The sequence below is a fragment of the Hylaeus anthracinus genome, unplaced genomic scaffold, assembly GCF_026225885.1.
Source record: "Hylaeus anthracinus isolate JK02 unplaced genomic scaffold, UHH_iyHylAnth1.0_haploid 12001, whole genome shotgun sequence".
NCBI lineage: Eukaryota > Metazoa > Arthropoda > Insecta > Hymenoptera > Colletidae > Hylaeus > Hylaeus anthracinus.
Genome location: NW_026534348.1, coordinates 13,233,370 through 13,258,554, shown reverse-complemented (window position 1 = coordinate 13,258,554; position 25,185 = coordinate 13,233,370). Strand labels below are relative to the sequence as shown.

General features: G+C 36.7%; 1 protein-coding gene across 1 annotated transcript; it reads left to right on the top strand.

Moving 5' to 3' along the window:
• Nucleotides 1-1,929: 1,929 nt before the first annotated feature.
• On the top strand, nt 1,930-24,814 carry LOC128891470 (aquaporin AQPAe.a-like). Its single transcript, XM_054150971.1, has 6 exons — nt 1,930-1,945; nt 14,926-15,011; nt 16,529-16,716; nt 17,403-17,546; nt 19,191-19,646; nt 22,511-24,814. Exons 2-6 carry the CDS (start codon nt 14,996-14,998, stop codon nt 22,514-22,516), a joined length of 810 nt encoding a protein of 269 aa, XP_054006946.1. The 5' UTR covers nt 1,930-1,945; nt 14,926-14,995; the 3' UTR covers nt 22,517-24,814.
• The last annotated feature ends 371 nt before the right edge of the window (nt 24,815-25,185 follow it).

Below are 25,185 nucleotides of genomic sequence, written 5' to 3'. Positions count from 1 at the left end.
CCTGACTTTCGAGTTTGTGAAATTTTTACTGTTATTAATACTTTGTCCGCGAAGGATGTATATATGTGGGATTCTATTTTTAGTGAGGATGAGGGGAAAGTGAATAAAGCCAGTATTGAATAGAACGAAAAATATTTAATTAAAGTAAGGAATAAAAATAACGGTGTTTCTCGGTTTGTCGCGATCGACTGACTGTCCTCTTCCGATTGTTCCCTGACCAACCGTCCGCGCATCTTATGTTTTCAACTAAACCTTAGGACTAAAGGCTTAGGACATTCGCCCTCTCACACACATTCTTACATTCTGCAGTCTTTTCATTCACGCTGCATGCACTCTGACATCACTACACTCATCCTTCATATATTCGTCCTCCAAGATTAGATTCAGATTACAAAAGGGCGTATACAAGGTGTCCCAAAAATGTTGGAGGTCCTTGAAAAGGGTGGTTCAGGAGATGATTAGAAACAACATTGTCGTTAAGGAAAAAGTTTCAAAATTAACATTGCGTGGTGAACCTCGTCAAATGTGTTCTTAATGTCGATAAAAATAGTGTCAATTTGCATACTTGTCTGGAGTACGGTAGATAAAACGCAATTACTATATTCTACAAGGTTAAAAACAGTGGATCTCCCAGACATAAATCCATGTTTTATATCCACATAAATTGCTTGGGTGAGCAATTATTAACGTAAGTGTTCATTAATTAACATATATATTTGAAAAACTTCTCTGGATAAACGAGATGTTAAACCAGTAAATTATACGTTTTTAACCGTAACTCAATCATTTTCAGAATAGTAAAATGTAGTGCATCTGTAATAGCGAAAACACTAATATGTACATCTAATACAAATTAAGTAATAAAAAACGACATCAATGAAACATAAAGCATCTCTACTATTTTTCCCGTGTTCTGTATGTTTTATTTTTGCATCGTTTTTTTATGACAATTTGTGTTATATTCAAACAGTCACTTCTCTAAGTCAGGATAATTTATTTATCAGAATGTCTGAATTAAATGATAGTTGTAACATTTCCAAATAAATCTCTTATTATAAATATATACATGAGGAAACTTTACACGTGTATATATTTATAATGAAAAACTTATTTGGAAACATCAAACCTATTGATTCACTTAGACAAGTGTATTCAATAGACATAGATGATGCGAATATTTACGGGACTGGTTATATATTTGTTTTTATGATATTACATATTTTGTTATTGATTAAGGTAAAGAATATTTAGTTTAACGTTGGTCTAAACATTTCGTTTACCAAAAAAATTTCAAGATTACTTGCAACAATTATTTTACTTAAAAATGAGATCTTTATAAGCTTATGAAGTCTTCAGAGAATGCATGAAAATGTAATTATTTGCATACTAACGGCTCTATTCGAATATTATTCACATATTTGGTTCTGTTTGAGTACTTATCGAATCGAAGTAGCCAAACAAAGTTCCATCCCTATTTCAGCCTCACTCTGCAGACCTTATCATCGAAATCCCAACTGATCCACGCTAATCTCATCATCTAAAGTTACTTCCTCGATCAATCCCATGACAGTTCGGTACTCATCGAACACACAGTTGGCACAGAGTTTGTTGTCCGCGGTACAAAATAAATGCTTCGAAAATCAAAAATAAACTCGTGTAGCAGTGATTGTGGAGGGAGTATGGGTGAGAGAGGGAGGTTACGTGTCGTAAGTAGGGGGATGGATGCATGATGAACCGCGAGAGACCACGTGCCGATGCGATAAAAGTGCGTACGATCGTTCACGTTCACAAACAGTCGGCTACGATCGACCAACGGTGCGCGCTAGCCCCTTTGCTGTCTCTCACTCTCGATCTCGATCCCCGTGGTAGATCTCGATTCGGCGTGTCAGTGCAACGAGTGTCCTCCGAACAGACGGCGTCATGTCCTCCTACGATTTACGCTCAGGTAAGACACATCGCAGGGATTTTCTTTGGGCGAAGAAAATGTGTCCAGCGAATCGAGTGTATGAGATTGAAAGTGATTTAGTTTACAGCAGTGGTGCGCAACTCTATTGATCTTAATTCAGCCGTTTCCACAAAGTACACGAGTGTGTACAGCGCTGCGGTGGCGTTTAATACGCGTATTATTTTGGATCGATACACCTTCGAATCAAGTAGGTACTTGGCACTCGTATCAAATCCTCGGTGGAAACTAGGTCGGTGACCAGAGATGGGAAAAATTCTTGTTCAAATGAAAATTTCGGGAAACGAATAAAAGATAGATAGGTTTTGATTCTGTACATGTTTCATAAAGCTTACAATTTTAAAGGATTAATTTAGGTTGAAGGAATGTTGGTTTATCTAAATTAAAACTCCTTATGTACACGTTAAGAATGCAAATAAACGTGGAGTGTATTCATTCGGTGGTTATTAAATGTTTGAGACAAACGATTGGAAAGAAAAGTTCAAATTCAGATTCATATATTCTAAAGTGTACTTAATCTATTAGTTGATAATTGAAATTAAAAGAAAAGTGAAACCAAGTTGCACAGAATCACAATCTCATAACTTTACCTTTAAAAGAAAAGACGTGACTATTTTTAACTCATCTTACCTCAAAGATTTGAGCAAATTTTAAATTATGACTATCTCAGCAAGTGACTCGATCTTAATAATCAGTGTCATTTGTCGCGATCCTTGGATCTAGGCAATGTACCTAGTCGTCTAACACTGTCCACGAACGCTGCGTTCATAATATTGTGTTTCACGTCACGACGTTAAAGTTTTGCTATATATGAAGATACACGGGCGAAGGAAAATGAACCGAGTATGTGAAATAATGTTTTTCCATGGTTGGATTCATTTTCTAGGAAATTGAGGTTGAAAGTACGTGGTTGTTTTATGGCGCGCATGCCCCGTAATGTTCGCATTCGATGTTTTCGAAAACGAGACATGGTACGGGAAAATATATACCGCACTCTTCTGTTTACCTTCTGTGGGGAATCTTATCTCGTATCGTTGTTGGCAACGAATCAAGAGTCTAGTAAAAATAAAATATATTCGTAAGTTTTAACACGTTTTAAATATTTGTAAGTCTAAGCGAATTTATAAAAACGGACAAAGAAAGATATGGAATTAATTATTATGAAGAAACTGTACACAGAGAACAAAGTGAATCTTCGTAGGCCTTTATCTGTTTATGTTATGATATCGACTAGTGTTTCTCATAAAGATTAATCATCTCTAAAATTAGTGACGACGTTATACAGTCATTTAATTTAACAGAAAGGATTCTTGTTTATGGATGTATTCCTTAGTACATTGACAAAGAAAACTAAGATCGTAACCATTATCAGTAATTACATACATTTCCTTGTTTTGTCAGTAGCATATCGTAGAAATTGATTAGTCCCTGGAACAAATACATATTTTCCTGTACGAGTGACGCCACTTTTCCTAAACGAATTTTGAGTAGACAACGCCAAACAAGAGCAGGCACGTGGAGTGAAAATACAGCTTCTGTACACAATACACTGCACCCGATAAAAGCAAGTATCAACTGATGTTTTTCATGAAGATTTATTATCTCTAGAGTTTGTAGACATGTTTATAATTATTTAGTTTAAGAAAAAAAACCACGATCAACAATTGCCATCCTCAATTTGTAATGAAACGTATCGTAGAAATTAATTGGTTCGAATTTATACAAATACGGGTGGCACCACTTTTCCTAAACCAATTTCGAGTAGGTAGCGTCAACCAAGAGTATAAACACGTGAAGTGGAAAGACAGCTTCTGTACACAATACACGGTACTGTGTCAGGACGGCCCGACACACGTTTGCAGAAACGCGTGACACAGTTTTGCGACTTTCGAACGACTGACCGAGACGATTACGGTTCGCGGGAAGTTGCTGTTGTCTGTAGTGCAATTTCCAGATCGATAGCGCGGAAGACCTTGCACCTCGTTGTATTTTGATCCCGCCGAGCGCACACGTTGGCGTTTGAGATTTAAACGCCAGCCGTGCACGTGGTATTAATCATTTAAAAGGAATGTATTTAAATAGAAGAATTTCTCGAATTGGATTATTATATGACAATATCTGACATTCTGAAAAATTCAAAGTACGTGAAAGTATTAGGTCGTCCCATAAGATCGTGCTGAAGACTGTGTCGAAATTGAATAAAAAAACCACAGACATTTTCTAGTAACGGTATAATGACTATGTGAGAGAGGTGAGAAACTATCGTGAAATGAGACAGATTATCTTTTCTTGTGGCACTTGAGAGTATGTTTCACATATTAATTTGAGAAATAGAAGTATAAATGGCACGAACTTTTAGGACGATCAAATAATATTTTTGTAAGATGGAATTAATGTTGTATAAGGATTCTTACATTTTCTATATAAATTAATTCTAGGCAGTCTATGTTTCTAACGCGTTGATAATCGTTTTCTCACAAACAGAAATTACGTTGTTGATAGCGTTATTTATAAAATGCTATTCCTTATTTTAAATAGTGAATATGGTAATTTACTGTTATTGTACGCGTGAAATGAAGCACTATAGATGAACACTCCTAAATGAAGCACTATAGATGAACACCCCTAAATGAAGCACTATAGATGAACACCCAAAAACACAATTAATAGTTTCTAGTAGGTAGACATTGTAATTATAAAAAGCCATTAGACTCTCAGTAGATAGAATGTTAACAGTGTCTTTTTTTGACCTGAAAGGTGGTGATGCATAAATACATATTATGCAAAACTTTCTCATTTCCGACCATTTACGAACGTTGACTTTCATTGACCTTTGAATGAACGAAGAATCGTAGTGACGAAAACAAGCTTCTGATTCAGCGAAAATCACTTTTGTCTTGAGTCGCCGACATGTTCTGGAGTCACGTACAGAGATTCGATGTGTCGTGGTCGATACTTGGCGGGAACAGGGGCGAACTTGGCGTGACAAAGGCAGGGACAGCGCTTAGAGTATCAGAGTTTGTCGTTTCGATGAATATTTCACGCTTGTTAAATGGAATGCGGGCGCGGATGCCTGTTTCCTGCGAAACTTTAATTATTCATCGGTCAAAGTACGGGATTTTTAAATAGAATTTCAGTAGCCAATGACGCGATTAAGGAGCTATTATTGTACGCTTGAAAGAAAAGGCTTTCTTTAAACAAATTTTTATTTCACATGACAAATAACTGTGGGATGTCAATACTTTTATACATAACGGTAGACATGCTAAACTAGTAAACAAAACTTTTTCGTTTATTTTGATTTATTTTTTTCATTGAGAATAACCACATGAAGATCCTCGTTTTCCACAGTTGACAAGAATAATTTTACGTTGGATCATTCGAGAGTAAAAGATCAAACATATTATTAAAATATAGTTTTTTGAAGCATTTTCGGTCAGGCGTTCTTCATCCCCGTGGAGCACGAATCTCTTGAATCGCTGTCAGATCTTGGTCTCGTAGTTTACGAAATCCACACATGACAAGGCCGACATCAATTGCTAGAGAGCAAATGTTATCACTTAACGTCAGCTGATAACACCAGCGCTTTTTGTCCCGTCCTCTCTCTCTCTCTCTCTCTCTCTCTCTATTTGTACTGTCGGAAAGCAGCTAATGCATTGGGTCTGAACGAAATGTGACACACTGTGTCCTGTTTGCTTACGAAAACCTGGCCCTGTTGACCTTATCAATCGCTCGTATATCACGCGGAAGCTTTCTAGATTACGTTACGTTCGTGATAAGGAGCCTCTCGCGTTGTCGTTTGTCCGACGATTTTTCACCGCGTTTCTGGCTTTCCGCGAATCGTTCGCCGAGATCGTCGATGGCTACCGTTAATTGACGACTAATGGGCAACTCGATCGATTTTAATGGCGGAGAGTTTATCGAGCCGCGAAGCGTCCTAACGCCAACCGGAAGCTGAAACGATAATACGGTGTCGAATGTCTGATCGATAGGGGAAGGAGCGATTGTGCGCAGAGGGGCAGTGCGACCCGTTAGAAAATCAAAAAGAATTACGTAATTTGGTTGTTTATCGTGATCGTGTTTTGCATAATAAGAAGCAACGTTGTACATTTATACGTTCGCCACCAGAGACTTTTAGTTACGTTACTTCTTGTTTTTTATATAAAGTGCGAGACAATCACTATTATGATTTGAGGTTACAATATATTTAATGATTTTTAAAGAAATGTTTTTTGTAAAACATGTTGTATCCGTTAAGTTTCATTAGACAGAAGCGTTTCAGTTTTTAGCGTACATACAGATATATCACAGAGGCCTTCAATTTTGTTGAATAATCTCGCGCATTCTTTATACTGGTAAGTTATAGGCGATAAGAAAGAAAACTCCATGACCTATAACAAAGTTACCTTGAAGTGACTAGACTGAGTCACAACGAATGCAGAAATCAAGGAGCTCTAGAGTAGAGATACAGGAAAATCATAAATCACAAATTTTTAATGTGAAATGGTATTTTTCCGGTAGAGAACTTGAACGCACTCTAACGGCAAGATCATTACGCTATTACGTATTTTAATTATTTGTCTGTATTAGTAAAAATATTGATCTAGTAATGACCATACCATTTGATAGAAATAAACAAGTTAGTCTTAAAATGTAGGAATCAATTTCTTCTAAAAAATGTTCCATGTTATAGTCAAAAGAACAGAGAAACCATAAAATGTCCAATATTCAACTTTGAGCCAATACCGAAGTTCGAAAATTGAAAATAACAAAACAATTCGTACGTCTAACGACAGTGACGTCGATGCAAATTACAAAATTTAGCAATGTAAATGTTAAAATAATAAAAGACAAGAATGATTCAGCACGCTGTTTCTTTTTCATTCTAACAAAAACGAAACTTCCATCCTTGTAAATGTAACAAAGAAAAGGGTAATGGAAGCTCTTTTGTATCCTCTTTCTTTTTCATATAAACAATAGAATGAAACTTCCTGGAAAGTTTTCGCTATAGAGCGCGAAAAAACTCCCTTTTGAAACAGCACGAACAAACTTCTCGGTTCGCTATGTGATTTCATAGTACTAAGACACAAATACATACAGTGGGTGTAGAAAGTATTCGTACACCGATCAATTTCCAAAAAAACTATGTAATATTGTAATTTATTAACTTATTTTTTATAAACAATGACATTCTTCATATTCTCGGAAATATCTAGAATAGATAGATTACAAAAAATATAGCTATTTATGTAAGTTGCGAAATTAACAAGAAAAAAGAATTAGATAGATCGATAGAAATGCTGAAGCAATAAGTATTCGCACAACTGTTTAATTTTTAAAACTTGATTAAAAAAAAAGAAATTTACATTAATTTACAAGCATATGATACTTCCTTCGTGGAATATCCTTTTGATTTTATAATTATTGTAACTCTTCTAAGCATTAAATTAACTAAATTATTAGTTATTCGAAGTGGGATCTTCTTCAATTCATCTATTAGAGCCATTTTTAAAAGTACTTTACTGGAAATTTGATGTTTTCTAATTCGTACGGAGCAATAAACTAATATGTTTACGTTACAAACTCTACTGTAAATGTTTTGTTAATTTCACAAATTATATTAACTAGTAAATGTTGTTTGGACTATATCTATCCTAGAGACTTCCGAGAATATGTAAAATATCATTGATTATACAAAAAGAAGTTAAGAAACTACAATTTCACACAAAAGTTTTTTGGGAAATTGATCTGTGTAAGAATACATTCTACATCCACTGTATGTACCAGTTATAAGCTACAATTTTCAATTCTGTACTTCCGAATAGTAAAAACCTTTCTTTACCATTGCAAGATATCCATTCTTTCACGATACGAATATGAATGGAAAAATACATGTTACGCTGTTCAAAAGATAAGACGTACTTTCATTTAAATTTCAGATTTTTATCTGAATCTGTAAAAATATGAATTTGCATTAACATCAACAGACTAGCGATAAAATACTATCTATAAGGAAAACACAAATGACGTATAAGGAAGATTCATTCGTTTTATTTGGAAACCTTAACCTACTTAAATTATGAAAATTGGCAAACCTAAGCCCAACTATTGGGTTGTCGAGAAAGTCATGACATATTTTTTCTTGATTTTTCAAATGTTATTTATTTATACAAAAGGACAAAGATCAATCAATGATATATAGCCCGTTTTGTTCGATAACCTTTCGCCACCGTTCAGTGAGTTTCATAATTCCTCGTTTATAGAAGGACCTGTCTTTATCGGCGAAAAACTGACTAAGGTGCTGATTAACAGCCTCATCGGAATCGAACGTTATATCACGAAAAGAAGCTTAAAGAGCGCGAAACAAATGGAAGTCCGATGGCGTAAGATCTGGCGAGTATGGTGGGTGTGGTAACACATCCCATCCAAGCTCCAGTAATTTTTTAATTATTGCTTTGATTTTGTCATCATCAACCGCGATGGGTCTCCCTGACCGAGTAGCATCACTGAGATTAAAATCACCAGCACGGAATTTCGTGAACCATCGTTGGCACTGACGTTCTTGTAAAGCATTGTCACCGTAAACTTTACGCAACTTTTCGCAAGCTTGAGTTCTTCCCTTTATGGAAGTAAAACAATAGAATATGGCGAAAATGGACAGTTTGATCTTCCATTTTCAATTTATCGTAAAATTTTCCAAACTCAACCAAATCGATCAGTCTTTTGTTTAGTACGAAGCTAGAGTTGTTAGTTGTCAAATGACAGCAATCAAGTGGTTGCAACTGACTCTAGTACTACCAAAAGTAAATTAGTGCCACCTGTTGCAAAAATGCGTCACGACTTTTCCGACTGTTTCTCCCCTTCAACAGATTAAAATGAATGTAATAATCGCATAGCCATAAATAGTAGTGAAAGACATCGTTCCAGTTATCCGGATGAAATTCGTTTCAGTTATCCCAAGAACATCCCACGAGTGTTCGATTCTGTCGACCTCAACCTCCAAAGCTATACTCATGCGTCTTCTTAGGTACTCAGAACGCAATGGCTCGAGAAAGGAGAGTAATCCCGTTGCAAGAATGCAATTCCATCGGACGTAGCTTGGCGAGCTAATGAAAATTGGTTGAAGACGAACCTTGAGAGGAGGAAATAAGGGACGTCGGCGTCGACTCGCACCGCGTCGTACCCGGGCAGCCTGCCACGGAGCCATTAGTCAATTTATGCTCGAACTGTACGCCGTGCAGTATATCTGACGGCGTTTATACCCCTAATAGGCAGATTATACCGACAAATTGCCGCGTAATCTCTCGACGGCGTTTCTATGGAATCGGCCGATTGTATGCGGATCATAGATTAAAGCATCGTTGCAATTGTAGGCGAATGATCGTTGGACCATCAACGATCTCTCTCCCTTTATTAGGGATGCGTACACATCTTGGGTCGTCAAAGTCAAAGGGCGGATCTGGGATTTAGGGCGGATTTAGGGTCCTCGAGATTTCGAGCTAATTACGTTGAGGAGCCCTTTCCTACTATAAAATGTTAGATGGTAGACATATTGTTGATTATTTGAAATAAGCGTTTCAACTTCCAATTTAAAAAACGCCAATGATCTTGAAATTTCAAATAACATGAAATCATTTTCTTTTTGTCTATCAATCATGTGATATTTCTTTCTATTACAAAAAACTCGTGAGATATGTAAGATGCAAAAGTTAGGTGGGGCATCCTGTATATAAATATATAAATGCATAAAAATATAAACATGTAAATGTATTTAAAAAATTAAGCAAAAAAATCTTTACCTATCTTAAAATCCTAGAGTACTATTAAGGAGATAAAACTAACGACTTTGTCTTGTTCAGAATAATTTTGAAAAATGACCGCAACCATGCTGTCTAAGAATTCTTTAAGTCTCTTTTCTTGGCTCGTTTACTACGCGATATTCTTTTTTTAGACGACGGATCACATCCAATCTTCAAGCAAATATTTAGTGATAAAAATGTCTCGAAATATGTGATTATTCACTGTCGCACCCTAAAGAAACATTTAAACGTCTTCTGTTTGCGAGTGAAACAAAACGACGGGAATAGATTACGCGTAATTACATTGTGTAGAGCGGATCGAGGGCAATCATCCATTCACCGACGCAAAAGTGAACGCTGGAGGTATGTTAATTGTTCGCGCGAATCGAGCTTAAGTATGTCTCGAAATTAGAAGAGATAAAGTAAGAGTTAAACAGTACTCCTGATTCCATCGGCAACGAATAAAATATGCTTGGATTTTTGTAAAGTTAACAGAGAAATACAACGTCAGGATACTTTTTGAAAGATACTTTCAGGAAATGAAAATGAGTTTTATCACATCGTTAATTAAAAGTTGACACGAGAGTATAGAATGAATGGTTGTTGAAAAAAACTGGTGGGTAGCGCCGAGGTGCCAAGAATACAATGAAAAAGAAACATTAAGTTAAAACGGATGCAAATACGCGCATTCATAGTCGTGATTTTTATCGTAATTATACATATGGAAAATTTGTCCGTCTAATACTTACGTTCCTTTTTATAGAAGGATACTCGAGCGTTGTTGCATAATATGTTTGTGACGCAACAAATTTTTCATTATGATCGGGAATCCAGCTCGAAAAAAAAGCACTTGGGTACGTTATTATCTAAATGGGTTATTCGTTACCATTGATAAGAGGAATCGATTACTTCGTCGGATTAATTTGTTGTTATAACTGGATTATGAAAGTCATGACACAATCGAAATTTTTCGGGGCTCCTTTCTGTACTTGCAAATTTTCTAATTAGAAATTGAGATTATTCGAATTAAAGAAAATTCGAAAGTCATTTATGATTCTCCCAAGCATTGTATTAAAATGTCTTCGATGTTACCGTTTCGGTCCTTCTCGGGAATTATAAAAAGTATTGTTCTGAAAATTATATACATTGAATGTTGAGTATAAAAATAAATGGAACCTTGATTTAAGAAACGAGAATACTTTTTATAAATTATTTACAAAGTATAGGTATTAATAAAAAATTTTTTAAACTTTTTATATCTCAGTTCATTTAAAAAGCTTTTTCAAAACTGCACGCTGTGAGAATAATATGATGGTTATTAACAAACAATTTTAATCTTTTTTGTAAAATTTAATTGGTCGTTAACATTATCGATAACATTCCCTATCTCGGAACAGTAACAGACATAGGAATTGATAATAAGATTGATGTTCTTATTAAGACAGAATTTGATTGGACTGACAAGCCAGTTATCATTACACGTAGAATGTTCTAGTTAAAAGATCGAAGATAAAAACCTACATACATATGTACGTAAATATGACACAAAACGCGATTAATTAATGAATTTAGTCGATATCAACATTTCGATAACACAATGTCAGAATTAAGAAAGGTCAAGAGTCAGTAATCACTCTTTCTTAGTAATTCAGTCCAAGAAGGTTAAACGTATCGAAGAACTTATTGATCATTTTCCAACTAAGTTTCTAGTTATTTCCAGGGAACGAAAATGGCAAAAGCGACAGGGGAAGGGAAAAAAACAATTTCACGGTGTTCACCGTTGCGCAGGGTGCATTGAAAGCGATCTCGGGCAGAGAACAGAACGAAACGAATGATTTTTCCGCGAAACACGTCCGCCTATTTGCATTTTGTACAGCCAAGCCGCATATACTGCAACCGCGAATTCGCCTTTCCGGTCCCGAATACACGGAAAGTAATCAGGGATGGACGCTCATTGGAAGAGTGCACTGTGATTGATGCACCTGCCCTGTCCGTGCACACTCGCCATCGAACCAATCGATCGCTCGCGCTGATGAAAATATCCATATCCGTGGAAATTGGATCCACGTGGACATCGTCGACGCGATTTGCGATTTCGTTATCTGCAATCACCGACGATCGCGGTCCAGCGCGCCAAACGCAGGACGATCGACCTCGTCGACGATTCGACGTCGCATGTGTCGACTCTATACAAGTGACGGCGATTTAGCTTCGTTGTTAGGTGAATCTTTAAAGACACAGTGTAAGTATCATAACAAATATTAGGTTAATTCATAAATAACTTTCGCTGCAGATAACAAATAATCATGCTTTCAAGGAACCCTCTGCAGGTAGCAATTTATAATTTGACTGCTAAGTGCGAACAAGTGATAATCATTTATAGTGCTTATATAATTAATTTAGACCTATTACGTAATAGTTAATTCGGAAATAGATTGTAAGTGAAGAAATGAAAGTTATTTACAAATAAAGCTAATAGAGTAGGTGTCTGAACTTCCAATACGACCGATTCAATGCAAATAAACGATAAACGAAAGCTACGCTTCCAACGATAGGATCAGCAATATACTATTGCGATACTACAATGAAAAATTGCAAATAGTGCTGCTGATGCATGTTTAGAGCCATTGCTGATCGCAGCCAGGATTCGATCGAGTTCATGGTAAAAGCATCATCCTGGAGAACCTTGCTCACTATTCGAACCACGTATCCCGGCATTTGAGTCAAGGTAGTTCGAACGGGACGTGTTAAAATTCACGGGAATCGTTCGGAATCGGTCATAAAATCGTTTTATCGCGGCTGTCGTCGCGAGGATTCCAGCCTCGATCGAGCATCGATGCAGGAAGTCGCCATTGCACGGTAACACGGAACCAAGAATGTTGCATCATTCATCTCCCTTCGCGAAGTTGACGAGATTGTCGTTACATCGTTCATCGGAAGGCCAAAAACCGTTCCATAAATTACGAGGCAGCTGGATCATCATTTACAGATCACGCTGGATCACGCATTTACAGATAACGTTCCTCCGCGCAGAAGTCACCTGACGAGACACGTTTCGAGTGTTTACGAAAGTTCTTTTCGCGTCTCGTGATACCGATCTTCCCCCCTTCAGAAATTGATCGTAAAGTGTTCCAGCTGTGACTTTGTTATGTAGCTGATCTGAGGTTGTAAATCACTGCTACCGTGCGTCGAATTACAGACCTATCCATAAGTACGTGGACAACTTCGATTTGGAATAAGTATTTATGAAAAGTTACGAATCTAATTATGAATATCATTTATGTTTTTATATTTACATTACCACATTTATTTAGTACATTCATCTGGGTTTATTACTTGAGTCCAGAGGACGCACGTACCTGTCATCGTGAATTTCATATATATCTGTCTTAAAACAAATGGTTAAATTTCTTTTCATGAATGTCATAACTAGACTGCACACGTTTCTGCATTTATATTTAATAGAAGTATGGAGAAATCAATGAGGATGTATAAAATATGCTTTGATTTAAGTCTCAATTATTTTTTTGAATTTCTGAAAATATGAATTTACATAAACATCCGTTCTAGTAATAGCAGATGTTTCACGAATTATAACAATTTAATGCTAGCAGCAATCATCTACCTCGAAGAGTTAATCTTCGCGTCTGCCTACCACCTGAACAACGTCAGCTCGATTCTGGTTAAAAAGTGCAATGAGATAAGTTTCATAGTCGCTGGGAGCATCTAATTACAGGAACTAATTATTTCCCATTGCGGAGGAACCAAGCTTATTCGCAAGATGCCTTTCAACTTTTCTCGTCTCGTTGTCAGATACTTAATCGGATGCCAAAGGTTTCCTCAATAGTGTTGCAAGAGGCTATTTAGTATTCTACAGGATGTTCTTGAATATAAACCAATAGTCGATTTCGTGCTGGGTCGCAAAGAGAATTTCAAACGTGTCCTCTACAAAAGCGCATTTCCTATTCCTTAAAGTTTAGATAAAGATTTAAAAGAAATGTTACATATGACGAATATATATCAAAGAATCCAACAGATTGCAAGTAGCAATGTCAATATCCGATAATCCATTTTGCTCAATATCTAATCAGGTTTCGATAGGAAAATATGAAACATTGTTTTTAAATTTACCTACACTTCATCGTTAGTATATTCCCTCAAGACAGATTATTCAGGATCAACCTGTTAACGCTTTGCTAACCGGTCATGAGTCATTCGTTTTAAGTTGACTCGTGTTTACACTTATGTATATTAGTTTATGCAATCTGTAAGCTTAAAAACAATGCGTGCCTTTATAACAACGTTCTAAGTCGTACTCTTAATTAACTTAGTTTATAAAGTGTTAATTAATAATTCACTAAAATTTTAAAAAGTGCACGCAGACGTACTTCGCATCCGTCCTTGATTTTCATCATTGTTTTTCCTCTTTGCTGAAGATTTATCTTTGAGGCTATCGGGAAAGTTGCAAGGCTATACTTTAGAAAAAGGTAGTAATTCTTGGGAAATAATCCCACAAGAGTGTAAAGTGTAGTCTTCTAAATGCAAGTGCAGCGAAATGGATATTTTATTTAAAAACATGTCGTGTATCATTGCATTTATGTAAATTCTATATTGTATACGAAATTCGAGAAAATTATGAAATACATGGAAGAGCAGTGGATAGTTTTGGCTTGGGATAGCCAACAAATACCAGCAGGACGATAAAAATTTCATCATTGAGACATTATTTTATAACATTAGACCATTTTTAAATTTACAAGTAAACATATGTATACATTTAAAAAAGTGAATATTTCCATTAAACAGCGATAGCATCCCTTGCAACATCTACAATTCTGTTATTGTTCGTGTATGGTTCCTTTTACAGAAGTTTACATGCACGTTATCTCTTATTTAAAACATGAAAGTTACTCCATACGATGGACTTTGCCTAATATGACATTGACTCGAGTAGTGCCTAATCCGAGGTCAATAGAATTTTGATAAGATAAGCAGGGGAAAACACGTGTTTTTCAGTGGTGCTTACACGCGGTAATCTAAACGATCTCGCCATCAGAGCTTCCGCGCGTTGAACAGATCTCGACCAACCAGCTGCGGAGTCACATGTACCAACGATTCACGTCGTCCTTCGCGAAGTCAACCTCACCGAGTTAACTGTTCCAGGAACTTACTCCGTCGGTGGAAGTCGTTTCGCGTACACGTAAAATCTGCCGAGTCGCAGGAGCAGCATAGAATGAGTCGAGGTTGCGGTAAGATCTGTGAGTTTTTCTCGTTCAAACGCTGAACCCCAAAAGAAGTTCCATAATTTCTTGTAGGGTGACGTTATACTCGCCGTACCAGGTTCGAGAAAGTGAATTTGTGTCGAAAGTGCCGTATTTTCTGGTTTGTGAGTTTCCTGTGGTACTTTCCTGTCGCATTGATTCGAGATGTTTAATCAGTGAATGTTGTTGAGTCGTGATGTTCGGGAGCACCGAGTATGTACCATGTTCTCACGGAGCACCTTGATTTTAACACGATTTATTGTTTCCCGTTCACTGCTTCTGTCATCGTCTGTTGCGCAAGATCAAAGGACTCGTGCCACCTTTTAATCTGTATTTTCACTAGCGTAATTGGTAGCGATCAACAAGAGTATAACGATAATTTTGTGATTGTTTTTATATAAGAGTGTTTTAATATTTGTTAGTGAGATTTTTTAATCTCACGAAGCCACTAGAAAGCAAGGTACCTTAAAAAACATTTGAATTTATATACTGTTAAGTATTTTTAATATTATCTGAAATTAAAATTAAAACGATCCTCAGAATATGTTCCTTTTATTTTATTTGACCCACCAGCAAGTAAAGTTGTCCACCACAGATCTAGATACCACCTGGTGCTTTCCAGCATTCACCCTAATTAAAACTTTTGTCTGAATATTGCGAGAATAATAATAATAGCGTCAGCACTAATCATAAAATCCACAATGAATCAGACCTGTACAAATTTGAAATAAGGTTTCTTAGAACACTATTTTTGCCTTATTTCACGTTTATTTCAATTTTGAAATATATCTACGTTATTTTACTTTGGGAACAAGTTTGAACATGATAATTCTGTCTCTAGGTGAAATCACTAATATTTCTGAGTGACTAAAATCATGAAATGTTGTTGATTCAAAGAAGAACAGAAATTAGTATTATAAATATACATTGATATTTTGCACATTGATGGTCCATCATACATATTTATGATTTCAAACTAACGATGTGATAATGATTTATATAAATTAAGACACGAATGTGATATACTTCCTTAAAATAACATTCGTTCTCTGTTTGAAAATGACGAATGAATCTTTAAATACACGAATAAATATGTAAAGATGTATGTACAAAATCATTTAAACATAGGTATTATTCTGTAGACTTCGATCGCAAGTTACGAACTCTTTTCAATAGAATATTTTTTATATCTACAATTGAAAACAAATTCAACGGGGTATAATAGCGAGTACCTAAATAAATAAAGGATATACTTCCATGAAATTCTATCCGTAGAATAAATACATACATTAAAAATATATTTTAATGCTCATAATATTAACTCATAAAATTTATTTTGTAAATTTCGATAATTTTGAAATCTCGATACGTATTAAGTAGATGCTCACCACTGTATATGCATGATAGATGTGCGTTGATCTCGGTAGTATTAGTGTTGAAGTGTAATAATTACGTCCTCGAAACGTGAGAATAAATTTAAATTGTTGTTCTGTTTGTTCATTTAGGTTTCAAGAGATTAATGCAAGGCGAGGGTGAAATGAAGAACACGATACTGACAGCGTTGGCTGAAATGATGGGCACCTCGATACTGGTCCTGATGGGTTGCATGGGATGCGTTGGAACCTTTGGCGTGGTCCCGTCTCACTTTCAGATCGCGGTGACCTTCGGTTTGGCTGTGATGATCGTCATCCAGGTCTGTGGAGATCTTCACAAGAACGATCGCTACGATCGTTGACACTTACTTTCTTAGGGTTTCGTAACGGGATTAAATAGATTTTAAACGCGACCGTCAAGCTCGCGTACAAAGATATCATTGCAATTATCCTTTCCTCTTATCGCATCAAGTTTTCGCGTAACTTAAAATAATCAAGGTTGACGTAATTGGAAGATAAGATCGCAAGATTTATTGGCCGAGTTGTGTAATATCCTTTTGACAAGTATATTTTTCTGAAAACTTTCATTTTTTGAGATTCAGGAATTCTCGAATTTCTCTATTTTTTCGGAATTTTGAAATCCTATTTGAAAGTTCTCTAAACTCTCGAGAATTTGTAAAGTGGAATAATGTTGTTCTTGCTCAAATTCTAAACAAACATCTTCCCCCTTAAAAGAATTTAATATTATCTAGTTATTCAGTTGTTACCTTTTGTTGTTCAGTTGAAATTCTCGAACACGATCACTAGGCGCGCGATTAAAGATGTCCGCATTCAATGATTTCTGCGTGCATCGGTGATAATTATGTTGTCGCTTCGAGACAATTTATAAGCCTCGCGCGATAAGAGTTACAATTGGATGTTGAGGGGGGGGGGAGGGGGAGCAGATGAACGTCTACCAGATCCAGGAGAATTAGATAGTAAAGATTGCTTGGAATTTTATTTACAGTCTGTGGGACACATCAGTCACGCTCACGTTAATCCAGCGATCACCGTGGGATCCGTGGTGCTGGGAAAAAAGACTCTTTTGGAGGGTTTGATCTACCTTTTGTCCCAGATGATCGGTGGAATCGTTGGATTTGGAATGTTAAGGGTTGGTATGCTCGTTAATCATTCGTCCTGGATAAAACCAGGACACATTACCGATTGTGGTATGCCGGGCGAACGAAAATATATCAAAAGAAATCAGAACACGACCAATTGTCGAGTCTAGCGATTGTCCTCTATACAGAGGAATAAACTGTGTGAAACGGTGAGGGGGCTTGGGGTTAACTCGGCTTTCGATAATACGTTGCAGTTGCAATTGGAACTTTGACCTATACGGGTACCGTGTTATCAAGCAAAGGTTTGCTATTGTAGATTAAAGCGAGACACTCTGTATGTATATTAGTCGGAGTTCGACACAATATGCGATGCAGGATGATTACGGAGATGTATTACACAGTTGGATAGCTTATTTCAACTGCAGTTTAAGTTGGCACACCATGTAGATCATTCAACACGTCGATCTGGAAAAATCGTTAACTCGATTTGATTTGTTGTATACATAATTTACGCAATTAACAACGTTTGCGGGTAACAAGTATTGCAAGAAATACTGGCTGAACAAGAGTAATTTGTCGATCATAAACTTTCTTGGGGTTTTGTTCAGAATACGAAAGTTGATTGTCGATTCCTTGAAATTTATAGGAAAATAAATTGTTTGGAAAAAACGAAAGATAATTAAAAGCACGAAGGTGACAGTGATAACAGTTAACAATAAATTAATATCGGTCTGTCGAAGAGATGAAATGAAAAATTTTAAATATCAAAATTTTGTTACAATATACGTTAATTCACAATAACGCAGTAAGTTTTGGAAATTTAACTGTTTATCAAAGTAAATGTTTATAATACTTCTTTGGAGAGAAACGATGAACTTAAAGAACTTGGTTTATGTCCAACATTACACGATACAATTACTATGAATATTCAGATACATCCTTAATATCTAACATGTTCGAGTAACATTCATTGAATATTCAAATGACTCAAATCGTAAATGTTGAGTGTTAAACGTTTCTGATTTATGATGGCTGTTACAACCTCAGAACGTACTATTGCGTGTATCATAGCTTGCAAGCGTTGTGTGTTGGTGTGCTAAAGTCATAGCTTAGAATGAGGTTCTTGGTTCACAAAGGGGTTGGAAGCTCGTAATTAGTGATGGAACTGCAATACTCTCGCTTGCAAAGGTCCTCGTTCAAATTCAACGAAATTCTCCTACATGAATTTGCATCAAATGCATATTTGTAGCGTTATGCGACTATTAGTTCTGGTTGTACATTTTTTCCTAATTCAAAATAAATTCATAACTATTGAACGATTACATATATCTCAAAAGGACTTGTACTAGAAATTAGTAAATAAATGGATAATTTAAAATGTTACAATTTCTACGGATTCCCGTAATTTTACACTAATTACACATATAAATTTTGTAGATTTCTTGGAAAATTAAAAATACAATTGTTTTTTATTATTTTTTTATTGCCGGTAGGACATTGATAAAATATATTCTCTAATGCAACACGTACTGAATAAAGAAACATAAGCGAGATTCCTTAATATCATAAATTCGTACATTTTTTTAAATACTTATTCCAATTCAGGAATTGTCCAAATACGTATGGATGTTCATGTACAACACATGTATGTTTTTGAAAACAATTCTCGATCGACATCTAAACACACGTTTCAGATGATGACGCCAGGAAGCCATCTGAGTGCCAAAGGCGCGGATGAAGCTAGCATGTTTTGCGTAACCGATATACACCAGGATCTGTCAGCCATCCAAGGTCTCATTCTAGAGGGCACGTCCACTGGAATACTGATGTTGGTCACTTGTGGCGTCTGGGATAAGAGGAACGTAAAGAACACAGACTCCGTGCCGATTAGATTCGGCCTCACCGTTGCAGCACTGGCCCTCGCCTTTGGTCCTTACACCGGCTGCAGTATGAATCCTGCCAGATCGTTGGGGCCTGCTGTGTGGAACAGTCAGTGGTCCCACCACTGGATCTATTGGTTCGGACCAATCGGTGGAGCCCTTTTGGCATCCTTCACGTACAAAACTGTCTTCGGCGTGGCCGACGAAGAGGAAGAGGAGACTGGCCCAGAGGCTGTGGCGTTGAGCGGCGTGGACACTCAAAAGGCAGAGGTAAGATAACAATTATATTAATATTATTATCAAATGTACTTTAAAACATACATCAAATATTCTCAAATTTATACAAATATTACACAAATTCTTTTCTGTAAACAAATATTCCGAGAAACACTCAATACTCGGTCTGCTTGAAAATATAATCGAATATGAAAGGATCACAGAATTCTAGGCCAGCATAACTGTGCCTGAAGTCGATGGAATATGCAAAATGGCCATCGCCTGCACCTGTCTACAAATCCCCCATAAAACTATGGATTTGTTTACACATCCACGGCAGTTTAGCGTTATGTCGTCGTTTTGACTGAATTTAACGACGTCGCGCAATAGGAATTAGTTTATTTTACATTATGTCTCAGATGATCGATGATATCTTCGAATTCGGAATGATCCGAAAGTAAGCGTCTTATGAATAATCTGTAAATATAACAAAGTTGCATCTCATTATCCCCTATAAGCTGATACTTTTTTTTTAAATTGATTTAACGAAAGTAAATATTTCTCTAAGCCCATTTCTCGAGAGCGTATATGTGTATATGTATAGGTGCCCTTCACAGTCAAAGGATTCATTTGCAAACTTCTTTCAAATACAATTGAAAAAATCTCATGAAACAAGTTGAGAACACGGAGTTAACTTAACTTGAGATAATACGTTGTCATGTGAACGGAACTTTGTCCTCCACGTGTATCTTGTTATCGAAGTTCATGACCTTAGTCTAATCTCTAATTTCAAAGAGTTGCATGAATATTCATTGCAAAAACATTAACATTACTCCTAGTATCGCTGCAATCTTTGATGACGTTTTCCTAATGACTCGTAATAATTCCACATGCGTTCACGTTCTTTTTAGATAGAACAGATTCCAGGAAATATAATTCCCTTTTAAGAATGCTCGTGATGTTCCACCTTTGCGTTTGATTTTTGCAACGTTGCGATAATCGGCAATTTCACTCTTCAGGGTCAGGTTAAACACTGATCCACTATTTATTTAGAATTATATGCACTGTGGGATATTTGGTATGCACGTTAAAGTGCCAAAATTGCTTATATTCATATAGTTCAACATTTCATTTAAAGTTTTTTATTCAGTTCGTTGTACAGCTTGAATTTTACTTCTCTCTTAAATCGTGTGCCTCGAAGAGCTAAACTGCAGCTAAACACTTATGTGGCTATCAGACACCGAAACTGTAATTAAGACGATTAGATTCGTTCTTTGGAGTTAGATGTGCACAACATTAATGGAGCGATTCTAAACTGCAAAATGGGACGAAATTTCGTATAAATTGATAAGTCTGCAACTTTATGTAACTATAATTGATAAATCTCGAAAAAATAGTTATCACGATTTAGTTTGACCGACACGTACAGGCCCGACACAGCGATTCTCAGCTACATATCAAAATAAAGCATGGTTATTACTCTAATAGATTGATAACTGGTTTATATGATTTGTACTGCAGAGTTAAATATGCACGATATCAAAGTGGAGTTTTCCAACTGCAGATTAAGTTGACGCATCCTATAAATTATACAGTGGTTTTCATTTCTTTGACAGATAATCTTTGACACAATAGATAACACAATCTAATTTATAGTACATTATTAAATATTAACGAAGTGATTCTTAACGCAGTGGTAAATATTTTAAAGACCTTAACATATTAATTTTTCACAAAGTAATTTGAGTAGCAGAAATATAAGTGGGACGAATTTTTGGAACGACCTAATATATAGGCGTCTTTGCGATCCAATATTACTCTGTGTTTGACGACTATACTTGCCGTAATTCGATTCTCGCGACACACATAAGTGCGCGCTCCGAAAAGAGGACGCCGCAGCCGACTGGTTAATACAATTCGACGTATTCTGTACAATTAAACATTTTTCACGCACGGAATCGATGGGATATGCAAAACGGGGATTGCGTGCACTCGTCCACCAACCCCCCATCAAACTATGGATTTGCATGCTCAACAACGCAGCCTAGTCACCGGAAATTGAAGCACGCGCTATATTCGTGTCAACGGCTTTCGTCTCGACGATATTTCTCATTAATGGTGTCTTCGTTCGACTTTAAACGAAGCTTTATAGCGAACGTGGAACGGGTCTCGTCCGCCTTTATCCTATAAACGCCATGCACCGTGTACCCCAAGGTTTTTCGCATGACGGGGATTATCTTGTAAGGGTTGGCCGTAAAGGTCGACGATAAATCGTCGCTGGTGCTAGGAAGTTTGATAAAACTAGTTTTATGGGACGACGGGATTTAACATTCACGGTTTACCGTCTACGGGAACCCTAACATGGATCAGGCGAGTGCCGTTTCAGGGATTCGCGTTCCGCGTTATACTTACTTGTGTCGTTCGACTTCTTATCCCATAGATTATTTCTGTATGGTGTTGCAAATTGTGCAAGGACCGCTGTGATATCTCTGCGGTCGAGAAGTCAGTCGAAGGAAACTCTGTTTATTAAATAAAACCATCTTCTTGATCTAATTTTTTAATAAAAACAGCGAAACTGGTCATTGTTCGATTTTCGCGACACATATAGTTGCGCGCTCTCAAAAAGGAACCCCATAGGTAACTGGTTAAGTAGTACAGTTCAAATTATCGTAGCTTGAATACGTTCATTGAACTTGAAAGCCACCGCCAACTAGTCTAGACCCTTTTAGATGCGATAACAATGAACCATGATGCACTGCGTTACACCGGGACGCACATTCTTTCGCGAACAATTGCTGCCTGGTAGCAAAGCATCGAGGAATCATCGCGAGTCATCATATTCGCAGAGATTTTCTGCTCGTGGTTCGAGCCAGCGTTATTGAAAGCTCGATGAACCCCGTTTCTTTGCTCTGTTGCAGGCCTGACTGAGCGGAAAGCGGACCGATTGGGAGCGTCCTAGGTCAATCACCACTTTCTTCAAGAAACCACAAGAGATTAAGCATTTAATGGAGGACAGGCGACCGGTTCCGAAGCTCACGGACGATCCAATGTTCGCTAGGACGAGGCAGCGCGGATCGGATGAAGTTTGAAAGCCCGAAGCTCGTTACCGCTCCTCGAAACAAACGCGATACACACGATCACCTTCGCCTCGCCTCGGGTAATCGTGCATCGCACAGACTGACGCATCAGTTTACACCCCCATGATCCACCCCCAATTCGCGATCTTATCGTCTAAGCGTTGCTCGTCCATTTCGCGAAATCACAAGACTGTCATCGATATCGCTCGTCTTGTTCGCTGGCCTCTACAATGCAGGACAGAATGATAGTTCTTGTTTATACTTAAATGTATACGTAAAAATGTACATATTAATTGATGTATATATACGTAGAAATTTATATATTTTGTGTAACCAATGTATCGCACGTCTCGTTGCATGTAAACTCACTGGAAACCAGTTTTAATGGAACGAGTCCTTGATTATGGAAATTAATGTAAACTGAAGTTAAAATCAGTGGGACGAAATGATAGCACTCTGTATGCAAAATATGTTTGTAGAATGGATGAATCTTTCATTGATATTTTGGAGATTTTATCTTGTGTAAAATTTCAAGTAATACTTTTTCTATTTACTTAAAGAGTTTTTTAAAATTATTTTTTGTTGTAAACAACACTCTTCTAACTCTTTCATTGTACTACTCTTCGAAATAGACGTAAACATTTCCGATAATATTTAAGTTAGGAGACTGCTGATTTAAAACTTTATAATTTTTGTAAAAAAACACAATATCGTATATCGTTCTTTAATACAACAATCCTGTACTTTCGTGTAACTTTTTGCTGTAAATTGCAGTGTTTTAATTCTCGTACTTTTCTACTCTTCGCAATTCCTCTCCACCTTTCATCACCGCATTTCAAATATTTGTGACAGATAAGCCTAAACATTTTTAACAATGTTCAAGTCAGGAGACCGTGCAAGCCTATTTAAAAATTGCCTGGCACTGAATGGGTTAGAAATTTTATATTTTCCTAAGAAAAATAATTTTATACACATTTACTTTTGTACAAATATTCAATCATTTCATGTAATTTTATTACACGAAGTGTAATAGACTTACTACTATTAGTTCTTCCAATTGCTTATCCATTAATTCTATATATTTTGTAGTATGCGTACAGCCCGATATAAAATTTAAATCTGTGTTGCCGTTGTGCCCAATTTCAGCCCATACCATTACGCTACATTTCCTTCCATAATCTTCGCAAACCTCGTTCCTGGAAAACGATTTTTAGTGGGTTTACATAAAATAGGACGCGCATTGATTCTTATGTATTTCTATCGATATAAACAAAAACGTAGGGTTTGTTCCGCATTGTATCTTACGAACAGTGTAATTCCTCGCGTAAAGATAGAAATTTAGCACAGGATGCTAGAAACTGAACCATTCGCATCACTGTTTACGTTTTTAATTCAAGCGGTTCACGAATATAAAATTGTAAATCTTTGCTTACGATCAGGAGCATATCATTGAGTAAGGGTGCACGTTAACCCTTCGACACAGTGAGCCTGAATTTTCATTTGAATGCTCCAAACAGAGACTTATGCACAGGGTGTCCCACGTAATTGTGTCGCCTACGGAACGCTTTTGTTGTTTGCGTTAATTGGAAACAAGTTCAAGGATCGAGAGACACTGCTTCAATGCATTTCACTGTCGCCACGCTACTCTGTTTGTCATCTACGTTGCACAGATTCGAGAATGTCGTTTGTGAGTGCCCGTTTGAATTCTCTCTATAGCTCAGCGACCAAACGCCTAGCGTACTGCGTCCTTTGAGCCGGTTAAATGCGTTCCAAACAATAGCGCTACGTGACGACTCTTTGTTATATTGTACATAATTGTTATATTTATGTAGATGAATTTAATCACGACGACGTAAAGCACAGCCGAATGAAACAGACATCCTGTGATGTTCGTGTGAGCACGAATCTTGCGATTGTGCCGTCATTGTATCTTGGATTTCGAATGGAACGATCTCTGTTTCATGGATTCACGAGCTTCATGGAGGCATTCGCGAAACAATGAGCTCGAACATTAATTATCCCCTGTTGAATATCGAACAAAGTAATTTTACACGAATTTACGATTACTCTTAGGCAAAAATATGTAAATGAATAAAACGTAAATAAAAGAGATAATAAATAAGAGAATAAAGAAATTTTACAGTAGACTCCCGTATATTGCGGTTAGTGCGTTTTGTTAACACATCGTTGTATATATAAAAATGGTTGAAACAAACAATTCGTTCTACGTGACGCTAAGTTAATCAAGATTTTCACACTAAACTCGTGCAACGAACTGCATTGATACAGCCACGCGTGTAGGTCGGCCTACGTTGTAGGCGTCTCTGTCGTTCTGATTTGGCTGATATTGGAAACGAGACTATTTGGATCGTGGTGTTGCATTTTCATTTTCTAACACTCTCTGATATTCGAATTTTTTTGCTATAAACTGGAATTGTCCAACCAGCGTTTCGTTGTGTTTGCTTAATTGCATTTGAGAAAAAGAGAAATAACTATGCAGGTTGTAATTTACAAAT